Source organism: Saccopteryx leptura, chromosome 12 (genome assembly GCF_036850995.1).
Source record: "Saccopteryx leptura isolate mSacLep1 chromosome 12, mSacLep1_pri_phased_curated, whole genome shotgun sequence".
In the NCBI taxonomy this organism is placed as follows: Eukaryota; Metazoa; Chordata; class Mammalia; order Chiroptera; family Emballonuridae; genus Saccopteryx; species Saccopteryx leptura.
Window position 1 is genome coordinate 53,105,451 of NC_089514.1, and position 15,157 is coordinate 53,120,607.

Here is a 15,157-nt window from a genome sequence, read left to right on the forward strand (position 1 = left end):
CTAGCTGTCTTCATGAGATCTGTATGAATCTGAAGCAGAATACCAGAGTTTGATACAAACAAAGCTATGACATCAGATTTACCTTCTCAATACCCCAGAACAATAGTAATTTATTTCCCTTCCTCTTGGAAATGCGACCTTCATTACATATTTATACATTAGTGAATGACAACAAATAGTGTAAAATGTTTAGCACTTAACATAAAAGATTCCAAAAAATTATTATGGTGTTAAAATTGCTGTGCAATTATAAAACAATATTTTGTTCTCTTTCATAGTCTTGAAGTTCAATTGTGTAATAGGAAAGATTCCTTGGGCTATTTTCCAGTTAATTTTAATGGCTAGGTCTTATTAAATTTTTGTGACAATGTTTTAATGGATAAATGTAAAACAGTTTAAGTGATATTATCGTAAGCAACAATATTTGATTTCAACTATCAGATATTACATTTCTTGCACCATCTCCAATGGAGATAAAATAATAATTAGTCATCCTGCTTTCTATCTCTGCCTTACCTTCTACAATTGAGCTGTCCCCTATAGTAGCCACAAGTTGCATGAAGCTATTGAGCAACTATTGATAAAATGTGGCTAACCTTAACTGAGTTGAGCTGTAAGTGTAAAATACAGTCTAAATTTCCAGAATAGTACAAAAATAAGGAACAAGTGGCACCACCTGCTTTAAAAGCACCACAAGATATCTTCTTAGTGTGCTATCAGAGTTATCATACATTGCATATTTTCTATTAGTAACTGAATTTGTAAAATTATAAATCTAAGTTTATGTACCTCATGGTTAAAGTTAATTAGTAACAAAATTGGAAACCATATACAGTTAAAGTTAGCAATGGTGATGCAACAGGAGAATGGTACTGTTGTGTATTCTGAAAAGCAAACAACTTCCTGTAATATTAACATGCTTCTAGTGACCAGAAACTACAGTCTTCAGGGTTGGCAGTTCTTATCTTTCTCTGTGCTCTGGGATGATTTCATTCTGAAATCAATTATCTCTACATGAACCACAGCAAAATCTTACACTAGAGAGGCCACTCTGGCCTTTACTTGGCAAGACTATAGCTTTTGCTTGTTGAGTCAGCCTCTCTTTCTTTCTCATTAACCCAAGAAAATTAAAGGAGTATTCTTGGCACTCACATGATCATAAGCTTCAAGCAAACAAAGATACTAAAATCTTCAGATTTTACATGATTATTAGGTGGTGATACAAATAATTTAGAATGTAATTACATAATTCTTTTCAAATTATCATCAAAGTGAATCATCTTGGTTTAAAAGAAATTGCAACATAACTTCTTGATGCCCATTTGAAACACATTGCAAGAGGAGACAATTGTATTCTGACTTGAAGAAATTTAGTCTAAATTTATTGTTATTTTTCAGATTTTTTAATATATACATCAAAGTAACACCTTCCTTCTCACCTCCCTATCCAAGCTGTACTTCCACTATCTTACACTTTGGTTCCAAAGGACATTTAGGCAAAGAGACAAAGAGATAAATGAAAGAAAACACAAAACTAGAGTTCAAGAACAAAGAAAGGGTCATGATGGAAGACAGAGAACAAGTAAGAAGATAAAAAGGGACGAAGCAAGTAAGCAGGCAATGGGGTTTTGTGTTTCTTGTATAATGTAATATTGATAAAAAATAAATTAAAATTTTTATGCATAGAAATTTCCTCTTAAAATAGATGGGGGAATGAGTGTTGAGTAATCAAAAAGGCACAATAAGAGGAAGAGTAAGCTGGAGAGGTTAGCCCCAGTAACTGGATAGCTCCAGTAAATGTCAAGTGTTTGACCTAGCTATTGGTAGTTCATAAAGTTTAGAAAAATATGTAATATATTGTTTAGTGGCTGCATATGATTTAGTCCTTTTGTTTATGTTGCTCCATTATGAATGAAGATACTATTTAGGTACTGAATTACATACATAAAGTAACTTTTAATAAGTAATTAATAGTAATATCATTGAACCAATATGTCCTTTAGAAAACTTTTTAATTTTCTTCAAATTATCTTTCTGGCAAGAGGTAAACTAGATCTGCTAAAACATAAAGCTAAATATTTTACAAGTTAAAAACTGAATGTAAACATATCTATTTTTAAATCTTACAGTTGGTCAAATAAGTTTGTAAATATGATGTAAATATTTGTTCACTTTGGGTGTGGGAGACAGGCTGTAAGCTGGCAAAGTCACTATAGCCGAAGGCTTAGTTTTAAGACTAAGCCTTTCCCTCCCTTCTAATACTAAGGTCTTCTCAAAACTAAGCTTTCACTCACATCCTTGACTGTTGCATGATATGGGGTGGTGCACTCTTATGAGGAATCCCATTTATGCCTCAGATAAGTGGCTTTTTATCAGAGACTTCCTTATTTTTATATAGGCTTAAAGGCGTTAATTTTCTATACTATATAATGAAACAGATCAGGGGTTTTCTCTTTCGGTTCCTGCCATCAGCGTTGCAGAGGCCTCCCTGATCCCTTGCCCTCTATGGGAAAAACAGGTTTTTCTGCTTTTCCCTTGGTTTCTCTGGTGGCTTGCCTGTCTTGACGAGACACCAATAAACAGAATGGCCTATCATCCTCCGAATCTGCCATTTCTTTACCGTCTGCCCGAATTCAATGAGAACCTGCATGTGAATGGCCATGATGGTCGTCCCTGGCCATATAATTACTATCCTCAGAAATAAAATACTTTAAGAAAGAAATTTTACAACTGAATCAAATAAGTGGTAGAGGGTAAAATGATATTAATCTCATAATTATGGTGTTTAGGTATGACATATTCAGAGTGACCAAGTTCATTAAGCACAGAAACTTGTATAGGTATACCTTCCAATGTGGTTCAAATATTAAAAGATAAGGGAAGAAAATCCTAGAAACTATTGTGGAATTTCCCTACATACATTTGGCTTCAGTTGTTGATGCAGATGAAGAATACACTGACTCTGGGGACACAATGAGTAGCTGAGAAGAAATCACCAATGAATCCTAGGCTTTGCCACCTAGGTTAGCCTACTAGAAAATAATTATAGACTCCAATGTATGAGCTGAGAAAGATGAAAAGTGTTACCGACCCAAAACCGACTCCTCATTGCTTTGTCAAGACAGCTAAATTTCTCAGCTTTAGTATTCCCTCATAAAAATAAATTTATGTCCATTAGACTAAATAATTTAAAATAGTGATGGATGACTCAATTACAAGAGGTTACTTAAATGTACAAATTAGGCAACAGAACACTAGCTACCACTTAAATAGTACTTAGGCCATGGGGACTGTTACAAAGAGCATTTGATTGAAAGTTTTGCATAAAAGCAAACTTTAGTTCTTCTTGGTGGAAGAGAAGAGCCTGACAAACATGATATTTTATATCTGGAAATATTAGCTGTCATTGTAGAAATGACCTTACAGATAACCATTAAGCTTCATTGCATGTCTTAACGTCCCTTTGGTTCTATCATACATTAAGATCATGACAGTACAAGAGCATTTACGGAGATAATATTTTCCAGACGCCTTTGGTCCAGCTTTTTCTAGATTTTCTACTCAACACATAGAAATTCCATTTGGAATTTAATAAAATATCCAGAGAATTCTTCAAAAAGCTATACTTGTCCTAAATCCATACAATATTTTTGTTAACAGATAAGAGTTAGAAGGGAAAATATCATATACCATAAGCCATTTGGGAATATTCTGTGTCTTAAGGATAACTTACACTTTTTCATTTGAGTGGTATGGATGCTAACAGCTTAAAAACTCATCTGTACTCTAGTTCTGAATCATTCCTTCTATGAATTCTGAATGCATTTTTATAATAAACACATACATGTGTATGAAGTATGTGACCTCACTGGCAGTTATATGCAGTGTCAAACTATTGGCAGTTACCCAAGAATTGACTGACACACATCTTATAGAACTAGAATTAATTAATAAGTCTACCAATTCCCCAATGTACTACAGGAAACAATATCTATTTAATGCAGCAATCAATGACATACTGTGTGTGGTCAGGAGGTATTTACTATACAGCAAGAGTGAGTTTTGAAATACAGAATTCAGGATTGTAAATATTGCTATTAAAATGCTAGAAAAGTAAAATAAAATCTATTTAACTAGAGAGCAGAGGAGATAGCTATTTTGCAAACTGTTTATCATTTCTTGAACTGTTCATTTCTTCCAACAAGATCTAAAGTTCTTAAGTGATGAAAGGAGTACTTCAAAAGTGATGTCTTTATTTCAGTGACCATTGGCCATTCAGAATCTTAAGCTCATAATGTCATTTTCTTTTTTTTTTTTTTTTTCATTTTTCTGAAGCTGGAAACAGGGAGAGACAGTCAGACAGACTCCCGCATGCACCCGACCGGGATCCACCCGGCACGCCCACCATGGGGCGACGCTCTGCCCACCAGGGGGCGATGCTCTGCCCATCCTGGGCATCGCCATGTTGCGACCAGAGCTACTCTAGCGCCTGAGGCAGAGGCCACAGAGCCATCCCCAGCGCCCGGGCCATCTTTGCTCCAATGGAGCCTTGGCTGCGGGAGGGGAAGAGAGAGACAGAGAGGAAAGCGCGGCGGAGGGGTGGAGAAGCAAATGGGCGCTTCTCCTGTGTGCCCTGGCCGGGAATCGAACCCGGGTCCTCCGCACGCTAGGCGATGCTCTACCGCTGAGCCAACCGGCCAGGGCATAATGTCATTTTCTAACAACAGGTTTCAACCATGTTGGGAACTCAATGTAAAGCCATGAGTTTTTTTTTTTTTTTTTTTTTTTGTATTTTTCTGAAGCTGGAAATGGGGAGAGACAGTCAGACAGACTCCCGCATGTGCCCAACCGGGATCCACCCGGCATGCCCACCAGGGGGCGACACTCTGCCCACCAGGGGGCGATGCTCTGCCCCTCTGGGGGGTCGCTCTGTCGCGACCAGAGCCACTCTAGCACCTGGGGCAGAGGCCAAGGAGCCATCCCCAGCGCCCGGGCCATCTTTGCTCCAATGGAGCCTCGGCTGCGAGAGGGGAAGAAAGAGACAGAGAGGAAGGAGAGGGGGAGGGGTGGAGAAGCAGATGGGCGCTTCTCCTGTGTGCCCTGGCCGGGAATCGAACCGGGACTCCTGCATGCCAGGCCGACACTCTACCACTGAGCCAACTGGCCAGGGCAAGCCATGAGTTATTTTAAAGGAAGAACACCACAGAGAAAAAAAAAAGAATGTTAAAATGAGCATGAGAGCCATGATAAAAGCAAAGAAAAACCCCAAAATGTTCTTTTTTTATGATAATATTATTTTTAATATGTAAAGGCTGGACTGAGTTTAAAGGAAAGTATTTCATTATTTTATGTAGTGTCGGGTAGGTAACAGCAAAGTACACATATTACTTGTAAACTAGAATCTTGGATAAAGATGTGTCCTGTTCCTGTCTGGAAAACCATCCTTGTAAGTAAAAGTTACTAAATTAAGGCTTCATGAAAACTTATGAACTCTAATCTAAAAACCTTGCTTTCAGTCTGATTGCTATTTTATCTCTTATTCTTCCAATCTTCCCATTACCCTCACTTTTTTCCTGTTTGAAGCACACATTGTCTCTTTTACTAAACTTCATAATAGTGAAACTGTTTAAATTCAAGAGTAGTATTCAAAGTACCAGTACAGATCAATTGAAAACAGATTCTCTCTTAAGGAAGCTTAAGCACTGAAAATTAAATTTTACGTCACCTAGACAAACTATCTTGATAATTTCTTTTCCAGAATTTCCTAGATAGAATGTCTAGACTGCTCCCAATCCCCTAGGTAACTGCATAATCATCTTCTTGCTGATCTTCTAAAAAGTCTGGGATGATATTTCCAAATATATAGTGGCCACACAAATCAAGATCACTGAGCTTCTAAAAGAAGACCTCTCTCAAAAACTCTGAGCTTCAGAATTTCAGAGAGATACGTCCCAATATTCTACATCAAAGGAGAACGTATGGAATATTTTTTTTTCAGTTGAAGAAATGGCTACTTCCATTTGCCTGAGTAAATGGCCTGACTTCTGAACTTGTACCTTTCCGTTCCCCTCACCCCTGTAAGTCGGCAATGTGTAATTAATTGATGAGCTGAGAAGGAATGTGCTGTGAACTCTACTAAACAGCTACTTCAAAGAGAAAACCAAATGGACATTTTTGGGAAAATGATAAAAATATGGGAACAATATATGGTATTTTCATTTAATCTCATCTACACTGCAGATTTAAAAATGAAGGGAAATGAGATGAGTGCAGAATCACCTGCCAACAGTGAGAGCCCAGTGCCATAATTTACAGCCTCCGATGAAGTGAAGTGCGTTTAAGAGGCAAGGTGACACTTCATTATGAACATGAAGGAGAGCAACGGCTTTCAGCCCTGAGACGCAGACTTATATTTTAAAAAATGGTAACCGATGTTTTCAACACTTACTGCCTATTAGACAATGTTAAACTCTCTTAATAACTGTATGAGGACAACTGTTCTCTTATCAGTTTCTAGATTAGAAACAGAAACACAGAGAAAAAAAGTAGTTTGCTCCATTTCAAGCACATAGAGGTTGGACAAAAACCCTGCAGTCTGAGGCCAGGGGACATGCTTTCAACCATGATGGAATTAGGACTCCGTGAGTGTCTATAGCAAAAACATCAGTGGGTCAGGGCCGGCTAACAGGGTTAGAAGGCAGTTGGAGGTAAGTACTTAAAACATATGAGTACTGAGGATCAAAGAGGATTTGTTTAGTTCTGTTTTACATGTTATGACACAGAGATTCAGATAGGTTAAGTAATCTTTCCAGTGCTCCACAGCTAGTAAATTGTAGAACAATATCAAAGCCAGATATGACACCGAAGCCCACGTTTTTTCCACTAAGCTGTGCTAGAAGCTCAGCACTCCTGACCCCACTTCTCTCAAACGATGACGCCTGGAAGATGCATAACTCGGAAATTCTCTAGAGCTATCTCCAGAATATAAAAAAGTAGGACAAGCACTGTGGGTCCATGTAGGGCATCTGACTTCAGGAAATGGCTGATAAGAAGGCAAAGAGGCAGAACCACTCAGAAGGTGCAGAGGTGGATTTAATGGCGGGTGCACCAGGTGTGCGCCCTGGGTCTCGACTTCCGAAGGGCCCCACAAAACCCCAACTTTATACTTTTTTTCTAATGACGCAAGTTTTGCTTCATATGTGCAATTTTAACATTAATAGTACAAAATATTTTTTATTTATTTAAAAATATGGTTAACATGTATTTTTTTCCCCTGTCTCTTTTTTTAAGGGGCTCAATATTTTCTTCTGCACCCAGGGCCTCAAGCAACCTTAATCAGCCTCTGAGAAGATGTTAAAAAATTAAGTGTACAAAGTCTCTAGGACCATGTGCAGGAAATCATTCCTAATTTCACCAACATGAAACAAGTGCTTTAAAGAAAACTGTCTTTCCTTAAAGTTAATTTTTTACTTAAACCTCTTGGAAATGTTGCAAGTACAGTACAAGCTTGTAAGGGAGAGAAATGATGGGCGGGGAAACAGCCTAAAGAGGCTCACCTGGAAGGTAATAACTGTACTTAGTCTAGAAAACACACCATCTCTAAGGTATCTTATACAAAAAAGGTACAACTCTGTTGTGATTTCTAAGCCTTTGGGTTGAAAGAACACATTTGTATCATGATAGGACATCTTAAGAATATTTAGATAATTTGTATTTAAATTATAAAGAAGTGGCTAACATATAAATTATATTTATCTTTAGGGTTCCCAAAATATTCTGGGAACAAATCCTTCATTTGTTGAGTATTTCTGAATTCCAATTTGGAAGAAAATTCTGTCAAAAATAATTTTCTCACTACATGAACACTTTTATTCTTAGGATTATGAGCCAGAAATCATAAACGAGCTTATCATGGAAGGCTATTGGTAAATTTAACTCATGAAACTGCTTTCAATATTAGCAACTTTTCCTTTAAATATTCTTCTAACTTCAATTTTTACTTAAATATACCTAATTTTAATCTTCTTACTAAAACAGCTTCTAGGAATCATAGATACATTGAAGAAAAAATTTTTTTCATATCACCAAAATAATAGCCAAAAATATAAAAGCATCCCTTAGCTAAGCAAGAACATGCATGTTTAAGTAATTTAGGTCAAACATGAGAGCAGGTCATTGTGCACATGTATGGCATCCTTTTATAATCTCAACGCAGAATAAAACAACTAGGGTGCAGACTCTTCTGACTGAGTTTGGAAATGGACGGGAAAGCTGGAAATATACAAATGAAGGAGAAAGCAGTACGCATTCAGCCTGCTGACATCTGCACATGCAAAATGGATTTGACTCTGTAATCCAGAACAAGAGCAAGTGCTTTTTTTCTTCTTTCCTCCTGTTCCACAGTTATTGTTGAGTGATGGTCTCACTTTTTTGCATTCACAGATTAAAATTAATAACAACATCTGAATTTGAAGTAGGTCTCACTGAATAGTGAACCAGAGCTAAATGAGCTAAAGAAATTAGTAATGAAGTATTTGAATAGGAAGGGGTCATGGTCAAACATTATTTTGAAAAAGCCAGCTTTACCTCAGGATGATGTCCAATTTCAATGTAGGTGCAAATTGGATGGAAAGCCCCCGTTCCACAGGCATACAAGTGAGTCTGATTATAAGCCTTAAGCACCTTGATGAAATTAGCACATTCTTTCTGTAAGACAAGAGGAAAAACAGTGAGTCCTAGCAGTCAGCATGACAGAGATATCTTCTAGGGTGCTAAGTAGAATTAAACAGATTTTTTTGTGTCCTTTTCACAACATTTTTAGGGTTCATTATTCTATTGTTTTCTCATATTATATGAACAAAAACATAGAAATTATTACTCTTTAGGGGACTAAAGAAAATATTTTGTCTCACTAACTCTTTTAATAAAACTATTTCTGACCCTGGCTGGTTGGCTCAGTGGTAGAGCGTCGGCCTGGCGTGCGGAAGTCCTGGGTTCGATTCCCGGTCAGGGCACACAGGAGAAGCGCCCATCTGCTTCTCCACCCCTCCCCCTCTCCTTCCTCTCTGTCTCTCTCTTCCCCTCCCGCAACCGAGGCTCCATTGGAGCAAAGATGGCCCGGGCACTGAGGATGGCTTCTTGGCCTCTGCCCCAGGTGCTAGAGTGGCTCTGGTCGCAACGAACGACGCCCCAGAGGGGCAGAGCATTGCCCCCTGGTGGGCGTGCCGGGTGGATCCCTGTCGGGCGCATGCGGGAGTCTGTCTGACTGTCTCTCCTCGTTTCCAGCTTCAGAAAAATACAAAAAAAAAATAAATAAATAAATAAAACTATTTCTAATTTATTTATACAAAAGTAAAGTTATAAATAACCAACAATCAAAGGTGCCTTTTCTAGAAATGAGAACAACACATTATTTGATTAATTGATAAATTAGATTAGCTATGCACTGCTGAAAATTTCTTTGCAAAATCAGCTTTGAATTTAAATTTGGAAAAGGAAAATAAAATTAAAGATAATATGAAATTCTCTTAAAAATGAAGTTTAAATATCAGTAGTAACCTGTGATGATGGGCAACTGACTTTGAATTTAAGATGTGCTGCTTGATAATGAGCTCTATAGACCCTAAGAAGTTATAGCTACCTCCCCCTGAAAATGTCACTTAACCTCAAAGACTGGGAATATTTAAGATGAGATAAAGAAAATGTTAGAGTTTGGAGTATCTGTAAACTAAAGGATGTTCTGTAGAGCAGGTATAATTACAAAATACTTTTAGGAGGTTCATGAACATCCTGAATTCATACATGAAATTCCTGTCTAATGAGCCTTGAGTCCCCTAGGGAAAGAACAATTAGTAATGAGTAAATTAGAATAATTTCTTATTATTATTTGTAGAAGATTAGCCATTCCTGCTATGCTATTTTCTGAATAAAATATCAACTAAGAAATAAAATTGACAGAACTATTTATATTTTTTCTATATATTCTAATCTCTCTGTAAATCCTATTGAAGAAAATATTTTTCTATGACCAAATAGGAATCTTAATCTTTTGTCCCTGTTGAGGAAAGATTTAAAAGAAAATATCAAATATTCATAGTATAAGTTGGATAATTATATGTTCCAAAAAAAAATCCTGAGTAAGAGTGACTTAGTTGTTTGCAAATATTTTAATAAATGAATCTATATCAATATTGTAAAAGAAAAATTTAAACTCTCAAAGTAGCTTCAAAAAATGTATAATCTACAACCAAATCACAAATCTTAAAAATCAAATACATAGCCTGACCTGTGGTGGCGCAGTGGATAAAGCGTCAACCTGGAAATGCTGAGGTTGCCAGTTCGAAACCCTGGGCTTGCCTGGTCAAGGCACATATGGGAGTTGATGCTTTCTGCTCCTCCCCCCTTCTCTCTCTCTTTCTCTCTCCTCTCTATAATGAATAAATATAATCTTTAAAAAAAAATCAAATACATATAAGTAGAAAAGATGAGTTCATCATGGAATACATAATAGCCATTTTGAAAATATCCAAATGAGTATTCATGTAATAAAGAAAACTACACTGAAAATTAGTTTTTTATTTTATCATAGACTTTCTTAAATAGTTTTGTGTTTTTGTCTATAAACATTTGGAATTAATACCCAGATATGTAAGTAGAAGTGCAGATAAAGACCAAAAGCAGACTATAGTGCAAGCAAGGTTGGGAAGAATAATAGAGGCTTGGGTTGGTCCTGACGCCTCTAAGTGTGTAACATTCCAAAAGTTACTCTCTATGACTTACGAAGTAAAAGCTAAGAATGCACTAGGGCTTATGTAGTCAGTAGGGGTTTATAACTGAGGTGTTACAATAAATTAAGTATATTTCACATGGCATCTTATTCTGTGTTTGCAACTAATGCTTTTGGTGTTTACTGTCCCAATAAGAAAGTTTGATCAGACCACCAAACTCAAGCAGAATAATTTATATTTAAATTTAAATAATTGCTTTCCATCTTCATTGATTTTTCTAGGATGGAACCTGAAAGTGTCTTATAAATATAATGTCTTAAAAGTGAGTTAGACCTATTTAAAGTAAAATATATAACTTTCAAGGTATGACTTCTCATGTTTTCTCAACATATGCTGAGTAGTTTAGGAGAGTAATTACAATAAACATCTAATTTCTCCCACTGTTTATTGCTTCTTAAATTCTGAATTTTACTTTTGTTTGGTAAGGCATTATAACATAAAATTAAGGTCTGAAATCAACTGATTTTGCAAGTTGCTATGAAGAAAACTATTCTAGCATAAAGGGTACATGGATCTCAGCCATGTTTCCCTTAGCTCATGGTACATCTTAAGCAAAACTGTAAAACAGATATAACTTAACTTCCAAGATATTTAGCAACAAACTCCCCATTCTGTAACAGTTTTTCCTCTTCTCCCAAGAGAAAAGGACATGAATGCTTGGGTAGAGGAAAGAGGTTGTGGAAAGGGAAACAGCTGACAAACTTATTTACAAATGAAGCATTCATGAGTCTTACCCAAAGGATTTATTTGTACCTTTAAGAAAATTCAGTCATTTATGAAGAACTCATTTTCAGGAAAAGTTTTATTGCATCCCTTTCTTGGAAACATGTAGGTGGTCACACACTCTGCTTATATATAAAGACAGCCATCCCTGACTGTAGACTTAATAATCAAGATTATAAATAACCAGTTCCATTAACATATGTTGAAAGCAAGAAATTGGCTGCATATATATTGGTAAGCAAATGGATATTCTAGTAGTAGTCCCAGATGGATTCTTGTTCATTTCAGAAAAGAACAGGATTTCAGTTTGTCTGCCATGCTTTTAAAGATGTTCATGCAATTTTGAATATAAATACAAATTCTCTAATTGCATTAGTAATACTAAATTGCATCCTAGATATTTGAGAATAGACTGTAATTTTTCACAATACAAAATAAATAAATAAAAGGAAGGAAATACCTTATAAGCATAAATATTTGTGAGCAGAAATAAAAACCCATATCAGCTCTGTAACTGCTATGAGTTTTAACATTATAGAATTTGTGGGTTCTTATGTCTTATAGATTGAATAACAGATTGGCAAAAATTAATGACTGAAAAACTCTCAGGATTCTTGTAAACTATGGATTAGAGCCACACTGAATATCATAATTTTAATTTGTTATTAACTGTCAAAGAAGAACTTCTATAATATGACAACTATTCTGCTCTACAGAGCAGCTGAAAAAAAGAAAATCAATGGCAGAACTATAGCTGTGAAACCTGGCAAATGTTTCATACCATTTTCACCATTGAGGGACTGATAATGGAGTCTATCTGTGCTACAAAGCAACTAGCCCCACCCTATTGGCCTAAGGCCTGGAATGATCCCTTTCATTTCCCTACTGAACTCTCCCTGTTGGCAGCAGATTGTATTGTTGCCATGCCCAGGGGCTAGCCCATCATTATTTTAAAGTGAGGTTGATACAAATAAAACGGAGAGGAATTTCTTGGGTGTACAGTGTGTTAAGACTGAAATGAAACAAAGAAATTGAATTAAATATTTTCAAAATTGGTTAAAATAGCTTCAAGAAAACTCATCAATACTAACGGAGATGAAAACAGTGAATTAAAAGAACTTGAAAGAAAAACACCCCAAAACTAGAAAAATACATTGTTAGTAAGGATTTGTTCTTTAAACAGACAACCTACATAAAAGAGTATCAATCCTATCATTCATTAGCCTTTATTCTCTAGCTTATTACTGCCAAGGTTTTTGATTTTCCAAAATGGGATATACATTTTATTTGGAAGCAGCCTGGTCATTCCATTATAAAAGAAGGAAGCGTGCAGAAAAGGAAACACACTTCACACATTTCTGCTGTAGGGAGACAGAAGAAGAGTGTTTCTGACCTTTTCCTGAACCATGACGATTCTTAAAACTCAGAATGTAATGTACTTTTTGGCATAAAACAATGGCACTGCTTTGCTCAGCATTGGCGGATTTACAACGTAATAAAGAGAATGTAATCAGGTCAAAATTAATTCATTTTCAGACCTTGATCCATTTTGGAATTTAAGTTGATATACCTAGACAAGTTTAGCAACAAGTTGGCTTCCCGTGAGTCAGGCAAGCATACTGACTTCTTGTTTTACTGAAATATACTCCAGACCCACAACATTATAAATTGTTAACTTAGCCTAGAAATAAAAGTTTGCTATAAACCAATAAACCCCAGGGTCACACCTGCGGAGCAATGATTCATCATCCTTAGTGACAAACCATTTGCACTTACTTTTTAAGGATTTTTAGTGCTTTCGGATCAAATGCATAATTTCAGAGGAATTACACATAGAGATATTAGCCTGGAAAAATAAATTAGAAAGAAAATGTCTACCCCCAGAAAATGATAGAGAAGCCAAATGCACAGTGATTCCAAAAACAAACATTACAAACACATAGCACTGATTAGACTGTTACATAGTCTTTTCCCGGATGATTACAAAAATAAAGTCCATCCATCTGTCAAAACAACTGCTCCATGCATGACAATTAAAAGAGAACTGAGGTGTTTTTAAGTAACTTCTGATAATTATGCTATTTATAAAAGAACATAATTTACCTCCAGTTTCAATTACCTCCTTGCATGTTCTTAAAATATGGATGGAACAATGAAATTTTACTCTTAATATGAGAAAAGAGAAGACTGTGAAGATCAACAATCTTCATTCAAATATATTCAGTTCATGAATAGATCTAACAATTTGTTTTGGTTCAAATATAAATTAGCCCCAAATGAAGGGGCATATAGCACAGCATGGCCTCCGGTCAATAAACCTTAATTTAAAAGGAAAAGAAGTCTATGTCCTATCTGTCGTTTATGCAGAAATATTTTAATGTATAATCTAGCGGCTGGGAAAGCCTTTCCTGTCATGATGGGTGGATTAATTTCTGCATGAAAATCTATTAATAAACTTAATTCCTGAAGTTAATCTGTTGACTCTTTTTCTCTGGTCAATTGATTTGGCAAACTAGCTGAACACTAGAATCATTATGCCAAAGCAGTAATCCATGAGATTGTTCCTATCACTCACTTCATCCCTCTTTCTGTTTAAGCTGTTCCATACTTACCTAACAGTAATGTATCATATCTTTTTCTTTTAACACTATGCTGACATCAGATCATTCATAATCATGTCCTCCTAATTCCTCAACATTCACTAAAGGTTGTTAAAAAGCTCTTTTTCAAAAGGACATATCTAGTAAAACTAAGATTTAACTGTCTTCTAATTATAACATTAGCCATCTAATGTTGAATTTGTAACTTGGGTTTATTAAACAACTGCCTTATGAAATAGTGAGTAGGCTGTTTTGTTTATTTTAAGAGTATTTTTATCTTCACTATTAAGGATGGCATAATAAAATCAAGTGACCTTTCCAGCTTAATGCTTTGTTTCAACTAGGATAACACAATTGTCATTATTTCATGGCTAGTTATTTAAGTGTGTAAATCTATTTATATTAATTGAACTATATTATATTTAAACCTATGCTAATTGTAAAATAAATTTAAAGTGCCATAAATGACATGATAAGCTAAATAAAGACTCCTGCACTAGGCTACCAGACCATTTTACTTAAATGCTCATTTCAGTTAAGGCCCACTTGAATAGTTTTTCACCTCCAGATTGACTATTTGTTTTAAAGTTCTAGAAATACTGCTTAAGATTTTATAAATATTTTTCTTCAAATTACTTGAAACTTTTAAACTTGGTCAAAATGATTATACATATGGCTACCACAGACCAAGATATTAGTAAAAGTTGCCCGATGTGATTCTCTTCTATTTAAAGAAACTTTGAACAATATCACTTTGAAATTCTAAATGGGCCAGAGTACTTGATAATAATCTACTTTTTTTGCCTATATTTTCAATTATATTGTGCTATCAATCTAATTATCACATTTTCACCATTTACTGGTTTTATTTGATTGTAGGCACTCCATATGTATATGTACCTAGTATAGTCTTTCTTTATCTTATATTCAAATGAATGCACATAATTGTATAATATTATGTGAAATCAATCTGAATATTTTTCCTGTAAAAAACTATTAGTCAAAATCCTTACTCTAATTTCAATAATATTTTGTTGTTTCTAATTT

The 15,157-nt window shown here is 35.5% G+C and overlaps 1 protein-coding gene across 2 annotated transcripts in view; it reads right to left on the reverse strand.

Moving 5' to 3' along the window:
- Positions 1-15,157, reverse strand: part of SEMA3A (semaphorin 3A) — a 612,798-nt gene that overhangs the window by 146,953 nt on the left and 450,688 nt on the right. For both annotated transcript variants that reach the window (XM_066353930.1, XM_066353929.1), the window contains one exon: positions 8,587-8,706. In XM_066353930.1, coding sequence (XP_066210027.1) covers positions 8,587-8,706 — 120 coding nt within the window. The remainder of the gene's footprint in view (positions 1-8,586; positions 8,707-15,157) is intronic.